Source organism: Festucalex cinctus, chromosome 1 (genome assembly GCF_051991245.1).
Source record: "Festucalex cinctus isolate MCC-2025b chromosome 1, RoL_Fcin_1.0, whole genome shotgun sequence".
Taxonomy (NCBI): Eukaryota; Metazoa; Chordata; class Actinopteri; order Syngnathiformes; family Syngnathidae; genus Festucalex; species Festucalex cinctus.
This window is the reverse complement of record NC_135411.1, coordinates 4,463,684-4,477,451: the sequence shown is the minus strand read 5'-3', so window position 1 is coordinate 4,477,451 and position 13,768 is coordinate 4,463,684. Positions and strand designations below refer to the sequence as shown.

At 39.9% G+C, this 13,768-nt stretch overlaps 1 protein-coding gene across 1 annotated transcript; it reads left to right on the top strand.

The window, feature by feature from the left end:
• The first annotated feature begins 3,356 nt into the window (after nucleotides 1–3,356).
• Nucleotides 3,357–12,587, top strand: LOC144007250 (uncharacterized). The gene is made up of 2 exons (XM_077506701.1): nucleotides 3,357–3,786; nucleotides 10,739–12,587. The coding sequence occupies exons 1-2, from the start codon at nucleotides 3,663–3,665 to the stop codon at nucleotides 12,340–12,342; spliced, it is 1,728 nt and encodes a 575-aa protein (XP_077362827.1). The 5' UTR covers nucleotides 3,357–3,662; the 3' UTR covers nucleotides 12,343–12,587.
• The last annotated feature ends 1,181 nt before the right edge of the window (nucleotides 12,588–13,768 follow it).

Genomic DNA, 13,768 nt, shown 5'->3' with positions numbered 1-13,768 from the left:
CCACGTGTCTTTATTTGGAACTCTTTCACATGTTTAGCTCGCTGCCTAAGTTGCGCTAACTGAGGGCAGAAGAGAGTTTGTTTTGAAAACGTAACATCAACCTGACAAGTGGCTGCAGATTATAACTGACGGCTATAATCTGTCATCTGTACATGTAAATGTCCGTTCATATGTAGTTTGCCTTATATACATATTAAAAGGCTGTTGTTGAACACATTATTTTAGGTTAAATAATTAGGCACAAATTAGTGTGTCAAAAAAATAACGCAACTGATCGCGAGTCAATGCAAAATTTGGCCCATTGAGGTACACAGAGTAGACTGCAGGGGGCACCACTACAGAGTAGCACGAGCACACCGACCTGTATATATGACTGGATAGCAGATAGCCCTTACACGCCCGTGCAAGCCGTTGAAGCGACAGGGTGGCCATCTTGCTCCTACCATCTCGTCAGTGGGTGGACGGTATGTCCACTTTGAGGACCCCTTTTTTTTTTTTTTTAATCACTCAGTTCCATGGACAGCATGATTTATGGTGATTTAAATTCTTTAAAAACAAGAGGACTTCGGACATTTTCCAACTTGCCTTAAAGGCGTATAAATGATATGTTACATGACGTTTACAGGAGGAAACTTGTTTAATTCATTGTTTATGAAAGAATCACAACTGTTCAACAAATAATATTGGGTCCTTACGTGCACACATATGACAGAAAAGATGGCGCTTTCAAGCAGCAATGCCAGTTAAGTGGGGATTTTGGGAGGTTGTTGTGCTGTTAGACTAGCTCAGGGGTGTCAAAACTCAGTTTTGTTGCAGTCCTCAGGGTTTATCTCAGAGGGCTGTTATGACGGGGAAACCAAATGTTTATTCGTCTCACCGAACAAGATGGATTACTCGTTTTGAAATGAGAAGTCAAGGGTAAAAGTTTGGAATCAGAATCCTGCCAATACCTCGTAACTTCGGTTTGAATCTCCGAAAACATTTTTGAATGACTGAAAAAATGTTTCGAATCTCCAAAAATATTTTTGAATGACTAAAAAAATCACAGAAAAAGCTGTAAAAAAAAATGCTTAGAAAAGACAGACATTTTTTTAAAGTATGATTTTACAGTGTTTCACCCACAAATTTTCAGAGGTTCAAAACGGTCACCAGCCAAGTTTCAAAAATTGTGTTTTGGCATTGTTCTCCCGAGGCATTGGTTGAAAGACTGAAAATGTTTTCAATGTTGTTTTGAAACTGCAATTGACCTTTCGCATAAGCTCCGCCCCCCTTCGTTACTGTTGCTAGTCCGTCAAGCTTGGTGACTCCGACAGCACAAGCCGTGACGGGAAGACTTACACCGGCGTGTATTAGTGATTTCTTTTGGAGCAATACCAGTGCAATATCCTCCAGATCGAGGCAAAAAGGTTTACAATATGCAGTGGAGGGTTATAGTCATTATATGAAATTAGCCAGCGAAGGGGAAACACACAGGATGCACGCTAAATCTGAGAAAACCCCATGACCTATACTTCAGATGCAACCAGCACAGCATTATGGACCAGTCGTGCTCTTGTACTGCCGGGTAAGTTTTCTTACTTATATTAGTCTAGTATTGTTAAAATATGAGGATTACTGTTAGGTCAGCAAGTTAGCTAAACCTCGGTGTTTATAGCTAGCTAAACATTAGTGGGGTTTTTTTGTCTTTGATTGCATTAGATCAGTCATTGTTATTCTTTGTCCATCATAAAAAAAATATTTATGTCACCCTAGCCATGGATGTAGTTCAGGTTATATGGCTGGTTGGGATACTCCGGAGACGGGTGTCCGTTCACAAAATGCTGCATGAAAAATGAAAACAAGATAAGCTCGGGGCACTTATTAGGACGCTTAAGTTTGCCAAACTTGACGAAGCTTTGTGTTAACGTTAGCTCGCAACATTTAGACGAATGCAAAAGCTAACAGAAGACATTAAACTAACATTAACCACTGACTGAACAAGCTTAACTTAGATGGCAATGACATTCTAGTAATATATTTTATTCATTAATAGTAACTACAATAACTTTGATATTGTTTTGTTATTGCCCCGAAAGCAAACTACACTACAGCTAGCTAGTTAGCCCGATAGAGTTAGCATAGTCTTACCTTAGCACAGTCCGATTTACATACTCCGTCGGCACACCGCTTCATCATTTTGGAGGTCCGGAGCTTGTTAATGGTTGTCACTCTTCTTCCGTAAAGTTTTATGGTGGTTAGCAGTCTCGTAAGCCATCAAATAAAATCAATCAGACTATGGACGTCATCGAGAGCTGAGTAAAGCTTGACGGACTATGCTTACATAGCAACGGTTGCTAAATGTGTGATTGGTCAATGCTCGTTTGGGGGGGCGGAGTTTGCGAAAGGTCAATTACGGATACAACTCACCTGACTTTTGGCAGCGATATTCGGCCGAGCAAGAAAAGAAAAAGTGTAGTCAATAGTGCATAGAATTTGCCGGCACTCGACTAGAACTTTTCCTGGCTCAAATCTTAAAAAAAAAAAAAAAAAAAAAAAAAAGACCAGAGACTCTTGGGTGGATTTACAGTCTGAGGTAAAACAGCAAGGATGTTTTAAAAAAAAAAACAACTGTGCTCCTCATAATTCTGGGGTACATTATCACAATTCATTATAATGCACATTTATCCAGATTTCTCCTTACTTTGGAAGCATGTATTATTTTGGTATATTTGAATTTGATAATAATGTCGATACACAGTTTCATTTGATAAATCTTATGATTATTCTAGCGAAGTTTTACATTCATAAGTCTAAATTTACACATAAGAAACAATCCTTTATTGATTTTTTTTTTGTATCCGTGAGAAATTATTTTTTTGTCATTGTCTGGTTGTCTGTGCAAAAGCTGTAAAAACATATAACTATTGCAAACTTATCATTTATTTATATGATTTTGTATCAAACTATTTTCTTTTCTTTCAGTTTTACTATTGATTTTATTTGGTTTAGCTTTTGTATGTTTTAACTTTCCTGGCGTGTTCTATGTTCTAATTGTTTATAGTGTATACAATGATTGTATTATTACCCCCCCAATAGTTTGTATACTGATTGAGTGAATAGAGATTTAAAAAATAAAAACTAAACTGGGCTACTCGTATGTACAGGAAGTAAACATGTTTCTTCTTATTCGTCCGAGTGCAGTTTAAAGGTCTATTTATTTTTATTAACCAAATGAATCTAGAATTAAACGTATTAATTTATGAGCTTTTTTTTTTTTTTTTTTTTTTTTTAAAGTAAAATTAAATATTAACATTTTCGTGACATGAGATTTGTCCAAGTGTAATTGCCGTAGATTTCACGTGGTAGCAGAAGAGCAACTCCATTCCAGGCACGACGCGTTTACGCTCGGCTTCACGATAAAAATAATTCAACACGAATTCGTACGGAACGAACTGACACATCGACACTTTGCCCCGTCACTACTTTATTGAAGTCAAACATAATTGCTACGTTTCGTGTCTGGTTCAATCGTATCTCTCGGCCCTCTTTATTTTGCCTTAGCTTAGCTTAGCTTAGCTTAGCTTAGCTTGCTAGGCGCCAAAAAACGAGACCCGTTTGCTATCGACAAATTGGCTCAGCAGACGTCAGTCGTGAGCGTAAAGTGTCGTGAATATCGTGTGAAGATGTTCACAATGGCGAAAGTCAAGTACGAAGAGGAGCTTTGTGGAGCACAGGAGGACAACGAGCGACAACGTCAACTGCTGGACGCCGTTTACAAGCAGCCTCGAGTTGTGTTGAACAGAGCAGGTTTGTCACTTGTTTCGTCGACACTTTTCAACCATATGTACGTTTTTATTTCTGTAAGGACTCTTCACCGGGTCACTTTGTTACGATACACAGTTTTTTTCTTCAGTCGGTTTGGTACATTTCTCAGTCGATAAGAATTGGATTTAGCAGAGCTACAGCTGAGGTCAAGCTAGCCGCCTTTTCTTTTTACGCGGTCAAGTCAGCCGCCTTTTCTTTTTACGCGGTCAAGTCAGCCGCACTTCATTTTTTTCTGTTCGCCCTTTTCTAGGATTTACGGTAGTGTGCTCGAAGAGACGCTGGCGCGGAGAATGTGACCAAGAACAACATTGGGTTTTCAAAATAAAAGATCGGTTTTCAAAAATAAAATTGAATTCAAACGCAGTTTAAAGTATGCTTGGTTTTATTATTATTATTATTATTATTATTATTATTATTATTATTATTATTAACAGTTTAAAAGCTGTTTCACAATAACAGTACCAATTCAAATTTCACTGGGAATGCACTCTTGTGGGGTGATATTGAGCAATAACATTGATATGTACAGTATTAAGTTAACGGTAATTTAAAATGAAGGAAAGGTTGAAATTGAGAAAAAAATAGGTGTGTGTCATCGAGCAGACATGCCACTTTGAGGCAGAACTAATTTGGGGTCAATAGGTCATATGACCTAGAAGCTATTAAGCAGAAAATAAGTGGAAGTCTAAAATGAAAAAAATAAAATAAAAGGTGTGCATCATCTATCAGACATGGCACTATGATGCTGCATTGGTTTGGGGTCAATAGGTCACATGGCCTGGAAGCTATTGAGCTAAGAAGCTGAAATTTACAGATAATGAGAAAAAAAAAATTGTTAAAAATAAGCGGAGGACTTTTTTTTTAATTTTTTTATTTTAAGGCTGTATGCAAATGAATATGTACAATTTTCTCTTGTTTCCTACAATATTAGTTGCTGATGTCATGTTGATCAAAATGTATGCTGTGTTGACCCTCGTCTCACACCTTGACTCCGCAACATTTTTGCATTATTTTTTTTTGCATATTTATTTTTTTTGCACAATGAAAAATGGTTGAACAAGTTACAATACCTCAACCATATTTCTATATATTCCTAGTAGACTTTTTTTTTTTTTTTTTTTTTGGCAAATGTTAACTTTTAATAATCAAAAATCAATTAAACCAATGAGCAACCCGTTTTCTGAAATTTGTGTTTTCATCTCTAATATTCTAATATAAATTATGGTGAAAACAGTGCCTCTGGATTGGCAGACCGGGGTGGTGGTCCCCCTTTTTAAGAAGGGGGACCGGAGGGTGTGTTCCAACTATAGAGGGATCACACTCCTCAGCCTCCCTGGTAAGGTCTATTCAGGGGTGCTGGAGAGGAGGGTCCCTCGGGAAGTCGAATCTCGGATTCAGGAGGAGCGGTGCGGTTTTCGTCCTGGCCGTGGAACAGTGGACCAGCTCTACACCCTCAGCAGGATCCTTGAGGGTGCGTGGGAGTTCGCTCAACCAGTCCACATGTGTTTTGTGGATTTGGAGAAGGCGTTCGACCGTGTCCCTCGGGGAGTCCTGTGGGAGGTGCTTCGGGAGTACGGGGTACCGGGCCCTCTGATACGGGCGGTTCGGTCCCTGTTTAGTCCGCATTGCAGGCAGTAAGTCGGATTCGTTTCCGGTGAGGGTTGGACTCCGCCAAGGTTGCCCTTTGTCACCGATTCTGTTCATAATTTTTATGGACAGAATTTCTAGGCGCAGCCGAGGCGTTGAGGGGATCCGGTTTGGTGGCCTCAGCATTGCATCTCTGCTCTTTGCAGATGATGTGGTGCTGTTGGCTTCTTCAGGCTGGGATCTCCAACTCTCACTGGAGCGGTTCGCAGCCGAGTGTGAAGCGGTTGAGATGAGGATCCGCACCTCCAAATCCGAGACCATGGTCCTCAATCGGAAAAGGGTGGCGTGTCCTCTCCGGGTCGGAGATGAGATCCTCCCCCAAGTGGAGGAGTTCAAGTATCTTGGGGTCTTGTTCACAAGTGAGGGCATGATGGAACGGGAGATCGACAGGTGGATCGGTGCAGCGTCTGCAGTAATGCGGACTCTGTATTGGTCCGTCGTGGTGACGAAAGAGCTGAGCCAAAAGGAGAAGCTCTCGATTTACCAGTCGACCTACGTTCCGACCCTCACTTATGGTCACGAGCTGTGGGTCGTGACCAGTGGCGTTCCTAAGCAACTTGGCACCCTAGGCAGGATTTCTGGTAGTGCCCCCCCTCCCAGAGTGTGCACAACTTATTAGACCAACCACAAACACGACCCCCACTCAAATTATTAGACCAACCACAAAATATTTACATTTAGAGCATTTCCCAGTTATTTTATACTTAATGGTAGAACCGTACGTCACAGTGGTATTTTCGCTGTAGAGGAAGAAAATAACGTGGAAAAAATGCTGCTGAAAAGTCAACTTACTGTAGGTTTGGCAACACAAGATGGCCGCCGCCAGCTTCACTTTTCGCTACAGCATGAGCAGCCCAGTTAATTTATGACGTCCGTGCTGTATCAGCCTGCACATCCACCTGAGAATCTGACCGTGATCAGTTTTTTTTTTTTTTTTTTAAGGTTTGAGCCAGGACAGCTTACTAGCATTTTCATTTCATTTTCTTAACTAAAGAGCCAGACCTGTCACCAGAAAGAGAGTGCAGGGGGGGCATTACCTTTTTGGGGGGAGCACACTTCATCAACCTAAATCTAATGTTGTTCAGGTTGAACAGTGGCATTGTGACAACTGCAAAAGCGGCGGAATGACTGTGACCCAGCCCCTTCTATCTGAGATTAGCTAGCAGTTGCCTTCATTTGCTTTTTGGATTTAGGGCTGTACGATATGGATAACATTTCGGATAATTTTTGCCAGACATCTTTATTCTTTGGTCTTTGACTCAGCATGAAACTTCGCATCATTTCAGTGTTTTATGGTGCCTTCTGTATTTTGTGTTATTTTATTTATAGTTATATTTACTTATTCACTTCCCTACATCTTATATATTTTTTTTTATTTTTTATTTTTGCTTTTATACTTACCTACTTATATTTACTATAATTAATTTTATTTTGTGTTATTTTCTTTCACTTGTGTCCACTGCGAGACTGATTTCTATTCCATGCACTTTGTATGCAGCAATGGATGTTTTAAAGTGCTTTATAAAAAAAAGATTGAGTTGAGATATGTCGATAATATACAGAAACGACATATGGGTTCAGTGAAAAATATCAATCCAAAAGGATGTGTAAAGTGCTGTTTATTATTATTATTCTTATTATTATTGTTATTATTATTATTATTATTATAACTTAGTGACAGTCATCAACCGTGACAAACTTGGCAATAAAAAAAAAAAAGAAAAGAGAATTCAACTTACATTGTACTGCAACTATGCTTTAGTGATAAATAATTTTATGCTCCAAAGTATTTGTTGTGTATGTGTGACTGTGTGGGTCTGTTAAAATTTTGAATCTGATCGAAAGGCCATGACATGTGGGGTCCCTCAAGGGTCAGTCCTTGGACCCCTGTTGTTCAGTCTGTATATGTTACCTTTGGGTCAAATGCTTCAGAACACCGATGTTGACTATCATAGTTATGCAGATGACACACAACTGTATTTATCGATGTCCCCAAATGACAGCAATTCTATTAACACATTGTGTCATTCTCTAGAGCAAGTTAACAACTGGATGAACCAAAATTTCCTTCAGCTGAACGAAAACAAAACGGAGCTCATTGTTTTCGGCAATAAAGAAAAGAGGATTGCTGTTAAAAAACAGCTTGAGTCACTGTCTTTAGAAACTAAAGACCAAGTTCGAAATCTTGGGGTACTAATAGACTCAGATCTGACCTTCAGCAATCATATTAAATTCATCACTAAAACAGCCTTTTACCAGCTGAAAAACATATCCAGACTGAAGGACTGCATGCTTCAAGCAGACCAAGAGAAGCTTATCCATGCTTTTATCTCCAGCAGACTAGATTACTGTAACGGTCTTCTGACTGGACTCTCTCAAAAGAACATGAGACAATTGCAGCTCATTCAGAACGCTGCAGCTCGAGTTCTGACCAAAACAAAAAGATCAGAACATATTACTCCAGTACTTAAGGATTTACACTGGCTCCCTGTCAGCTGTAGAATCGATTTTAAAGTTCTGCTACTCGTCTATAAATCACTAAATGGTTTGGGTCCTGAATATATCCAAGAAATGCTGATTGAGTACAAGCCCAGCAGGGCTCTGAGATCTACAGACTTGGGCCAACTAGTGGAACCCAGAGTTCGAAGCAAACATGGAGAAGCTGCATTTAGCTATTATGCTGCACACAGATGGAATAGGCTACCAACAGAAGTGAAGTCAGCCCCGAGTGTAAATGCTTTTAAATCCAGGTTAAAAACTTTGCTTTTTTCTTATACCTTTGATTAGGGACTTTTAAACAGCTTTAATTAAGTGGGTTTTTTTTTATTATTATTTTTATTTTTATTTTTATCATTTTAAACTTCCTTATGTTAAATTTTTTTAAAGTTTGTTGAATAATGTTTTAAGATTGTTAGTTTGTAACCTATTTTCATTTATTTTTCTTCCTCTGAATGTTAACTACTGTTTCTTGATGCTTATGTGTTGTCTTTCCTCGTGTAAAGCACATTGAGTTGCCTTGTGTATGAAATGTGCTATACAAATAAACTTGCCTTGCCTTGCCTTGTTAACCGCATACTGTGTATTGCTACAATTTGTCCGTGCTGTGTGGCTTGACTAATCAAAACAAAAGTTTGCCACTCACTTGTGAACGTTGTTTAGTGGACCAGTGAACGCAGGATTCCCAACCATGTCAACTGTGTCATCCTGGATCGAGGTTTGGCGTTTGCTCACTGCTCAGTCATTGGGTCAGTGCCGGCCGGCGAACGTGCACCACTATCTAACGCGGAAGTAGATTTGGCTAATGCGCGTCTCCGGAGCGCGCGTCACCCCCCCCAATCCCGATTACCATTGGCTAGCCGTAGATGTCAATCAAAGCCAAATTTGAAAGGATGTATGTGGTTGGCTGGCAAGCCATGGTTTACTTGAACAGAAGACGCACGTTTACGTGACTGATAAAAGTAAAAAAAAAAAATCAATAAATTCTCCTTTCCCTGTCGTCCTTTTGCTCACGAGCGCCCCTAGCATCTGCCTAATCTGCCTAATGGCAGGAGCGCCACTGGTCGTGACCAAAAGAACGAGATCCCGGATACAAGCGGCCGAAATGAGTTTCCTCCGCAGGGTGTCCGGGCTCTCCCTTAGAGATAGGGTGAGAAGCTCGGTCATCCGGGAGGGACTCGGAGTCAAGCCGCTGCTCCTCCGTGTTGAGAGGAGCCAGCTGAGGTGGCTCGGGCATCTGGTTCGGAGGCCTCCTGGACGCCTCCCTGGGGAGGTGTTTCGGGCATGTCCCACTGGCGGGAGGCCCCGGGGACGACCCAGGACACGCTGGAGAGACTATGTCTCCCGGCTGGCCTGAGAACGCCTTGGGATGCCGCCGGAGGAGCTGGTTGAAGTGGCTGGGGAGAGGGAGGTCTGGGTTTTCCTCCTAAAGCTGCCGCCCCCGCGACCCGACCTCAGATAAGCGGAGGAAGATGGATGGATGGATGGATGAATTTATGGTGAATTCTAGGGCTGGGTATCGATTCAAATTTCCAGGATCGATTCGATTCGATTAATGATTCACAACGATTTTCGATTCATTTGAGGAATTCATGCAGCACCTATTTTAGACAGTCAAAAGTACCAGTGCTGCAAATAGTAGAAACTTCTTGCTCTTGCTGTAATTTAATGCATTAGTAAAAATATGAATATTTACATTAAGAATTGAATCAATTGCAGTTACATTAATACTGTTTTATTTAACATGACCTTATAAAAACAAATAATTAAATCAATTACATCCACAGTACAGGCTATGTAAAAAAAAAAGAAAAAAAAAAGTAACAAAAAACACTGACACTCATTCACAATGTTTTTTGTGCAAATGTTCCAATGGTGGTTGAGGGGATGGGGTGGGTGGGGAGATGATCGATACTGGCTTCCACCGTGTAAGTGACACGGGCTCGGAAGCATTTGTTTGTGTGTGTTGAATGTGTTGTGTGTGTGTGTGTGTGTGTTGGGGGCGGGGTCGATATATCTATACATGGCTTTATGTATCGATATTGGGATATGAAAAGGCGTATCTATACGATATCGATATATCAATATTTTGAACCCAGCCCAAGTTAATTCAGTTGAAATAGAAAGGGCGTATGAAAACAAATTCCTTGTAGTAGTTATTGATGATAAATTATTTTGGAAGCCACACATAGAAATTGTTAAAAGGAAAATGTGAATAATCATAGGGATACTCTATAAAACTAAGGATGTCCTGAACATGAACTCATTATATACATTATACAGTTCATTATTCTTACAATATCTGACCTATTGTGTGAAAATCTGGGCAAATGCAAATAAAACAAACACCAACTCTGTATTCAAATTGCAAAAGAGAGCTATAAGAATTATTAATTAATCAAAATATACTGAATCAACACATCCATTTATTAAATTAAATACAATGAAATTTTATGACTTGGTTGAGTTTAAATTAGCACCAAATTAGACACAGTCCTTATGATATAAGGGGTGCACATGTCTATAAAAACAAAACAAAAAACAAGAACAAATATTAAGCAAAGGTGTGTATCTGTTAGGTGTTAATTTGTGGAATCATTTGGGAATTGCCCTGAAAGGATGTGACTCACTTGTTGAGTTTAAAAAAAAATGTTTAAAAGTTTAAAAAAAATACTTGTGTATAGATTGTTATTCATTCACTCATGTGGCCCATGTGATAAACTTCAATATAAAATACATAACATCACAATAAATTAACTTTACCAAACCATGTGTATCTTGTGTCTCGCAGATGTCAGTGAAAAATATATTTTTCCTGAGCGGCAGGAGCCAGAGTTCCCTGGCGTGAAACAGGAGGAGGACTTGGAGCCTCTGCAAGTTAAAGAAGAGCAGCAGCAACAGCCTCCCAACATCAAAAAAGAGGAGCAGCTGCCACCATACATTGAAGAGGAGGAGCACTTCACAGAGTTGCCCGTGACTGGTGTCCATTTGAAGACTGAAGATGAACGTCAATATGAAGAGAACAAAGGGGCGGAGTCTCCAAGCAGACAACAAATGACAAATGATGACAGCCGGTTAGCTCTTATGTCAGATGGTGAAGACGCGTCACACGCTGCTCACACTGCTGACGATGAACAGTGTGACGATGATGTGACATGTCACACTGATGGCAAACGGTGGAAATGTTCTCAGTGTGGAAAAACCTTTGGTTCCAAGTCTCATTTGAGAAGACACGCGATGGGCCACACTGGTCATAAACCCTTTGCTTGCACAGTTTGTGGTCGAAGTTTCTCTAGGAAGGAAACTTTAACAACGCACACGCGAACCCACACAGGAGAGAAGCCTTTTGCTTGCTCAGTTTGTGGTCGAAATTTTGCTCACAAGGGAAACTTAAAAATCCACACAAGAACCCACACTGGAGAGAAGCTCTTTGCTTGCTCAGTTTGTGGTCAAAAATTTGCTCAGAGGGTACACTTAAAAATACACACAAGAACCCACACTGGAGAGAAGCCCTTTGCCTGCTCAGTTTGTGGTAAGAAATTTCCTTATAAGGCAAACTTAAAAATCCACACGCGAACCCACACTGGAGAGAAGCCCTTTGCTTGCTTGGTTTGTGGTAAAAAAATTTCTTACAAGGGATACTTAAAAATACACACAAGAACCCACACTGGAGAGAAGCCCTTTGCCTGCTCAGTTTGTGGTAAGAAATTTCGTGAAAAGGAAAAATTAAAAAGACACACAAGAACCCACACTGGAGAGAAGCTCTTTGCTTGCTTGATTTGTGGTCAAAATTTTTCTTCCAAGGGATACTTAAAAATCCACACAAGAGCCCACACTGGAGAGAAGCCTTTTGCTTGCTCAGTTTGTGGTAAAAAATTTACTGCTAATGAAACGTTAAAAAGACACACAAAGACCCACACTGATGAGAAACCATTTTCTTGCTCAGTTTGTGGTCAAAAATTTGCTTTCAAGGGAAACTTAAAAATACACATAAGAACCCACACTGGAGAGAAGCCTTTTGCTTGCTCAGTTTGTGGTCAATATTTTGCTCAGAGGGTACACTTAAAAACACACACAAGAACCCACACTGGAGAGAAGCCCTTTGCTTGCTTGGTTTGTGGTCAAAATTTTTCTTCCAAGGGATACTTAAAAATCCACACAAGAACCCACACTGGAGAGAAGCCCTTTGCTTGCTTGGTTTGTGGTCAAAATTTTTCTTCCAAGGGATACTTAAAAATCCACACAAGAACCCACACTGGAGAGAAGCCCTTTGCTTGCTCAGTTTGTGGTCAAAGATTCCCAACATGTAATCATGGGGAAGGCAGGAAGTGTTTGGTCGGTGCTGGATGTCACTTTGATTTACCTTTCTTTTCTCTTTATTTCTTTTTTTTCTGACCTTTTCTCTGGTCTCCTGACCATTTAAATCTCACGACTCTGGCAAGATTCTGAAGTACCTGGTTAAGGCGAAGGGTAATGGGATATTTATAAGGTTTTAGGTGAATGAATGAGTATAAATTTATACGTATTTGCACGCACGCACACGCACGCACGCAAACGCACGCAAACGCACACACGCAAACGCACGCACGCACGCAAACGCACGCACGCAAACGCACGCACACATACACACACACACAAAAAAAAAAAAAAAAAAAAAAAAAAAAAAAAAAAAAAAAAAAAAAAAAAAAAAAAAAAGGAAAAGAGCAATGATGACAAGACGTTGAATCGGTAAGACTACCGAATGAACAATTCTGAGCTCTTCAAAAAAAAAAAAAAAAAAAAAAAAAAAAAAAAAAAAAAAAAAAAAAAAAAAAAAAGATTCCCAACAAAGGGCAACGCTGAGAGGCACAAGTGTGCTGGTGAGAAAAGCGGTTGATGAATGAAGCTTGATATGATCTCATTTAGGAATTGACGTTTAAAATGGTGCAGAAATTTCTACCGCTAAATGAATGATTGATCTGTGTACTTGTATCGTGTGTTGTGTCTTAGCCTATTTTGAAATTGAGTTTGTTTTGAAAACGTAACATCAACCTGACAAGTGGCTGCAGATTATAACTGACGGCTATAATCTGTCATCTGTACATGTAAATGTCCGTTCATATGTAGTTTGCCTTATATTCATATTAAAAGGCTGTTGTTGAACACATTATTTTAGGTTAATTAATTATGCACAAATTAGTGTGTCCAAAAAATAACGCAACTGATCGCGAGTCTGATTGCAGACCGCAGACTGGGAACGGAACGCCCACGGAACGGAACGGAACGCCCCTATGCTCTTGATTGACGGAAAGTGACGCTGCTGTCGTGATCCAGTAGTGTTGTTCTCAACTTCTCTGCAGCGAGCGGTCGCCACGAGAACTACGAAACGAAATCATTCCATCCATTATCACAACCTCTTAGTTCTCAAAAAGTTCCCGGGGACGACACGAAATAATTTGTAAAATGACGAGTCGGGAGCAGAAAGTAAGTGGACATGTATTTTATTTAATGAACATTAGCACATAGGTCGCTAAAGAAAAGTTCGTTTCCCGCACAGAAAGTTTGAAAAATGAATTGAAATGATTTAGTGGAACACAATGTTTTTCTTCCATATCTCTCTCGTTGAATTCCAATTGTTATTTCGCATGGAACAATAGTTTGAACCTGTGTACCGTACAATATGCTGACCTAAAAGTAGTAACTTGCAAATGGGGAATCCACCGTGACGCTGTACGTAATGCAAAATGGTGTAAGCCCAATACGTCACATATTTGCAGCAGATAGGCCTGTATAGCGTAGCTACGTAATTAATTACCATTAATGTATCGATGGGATTTGAATA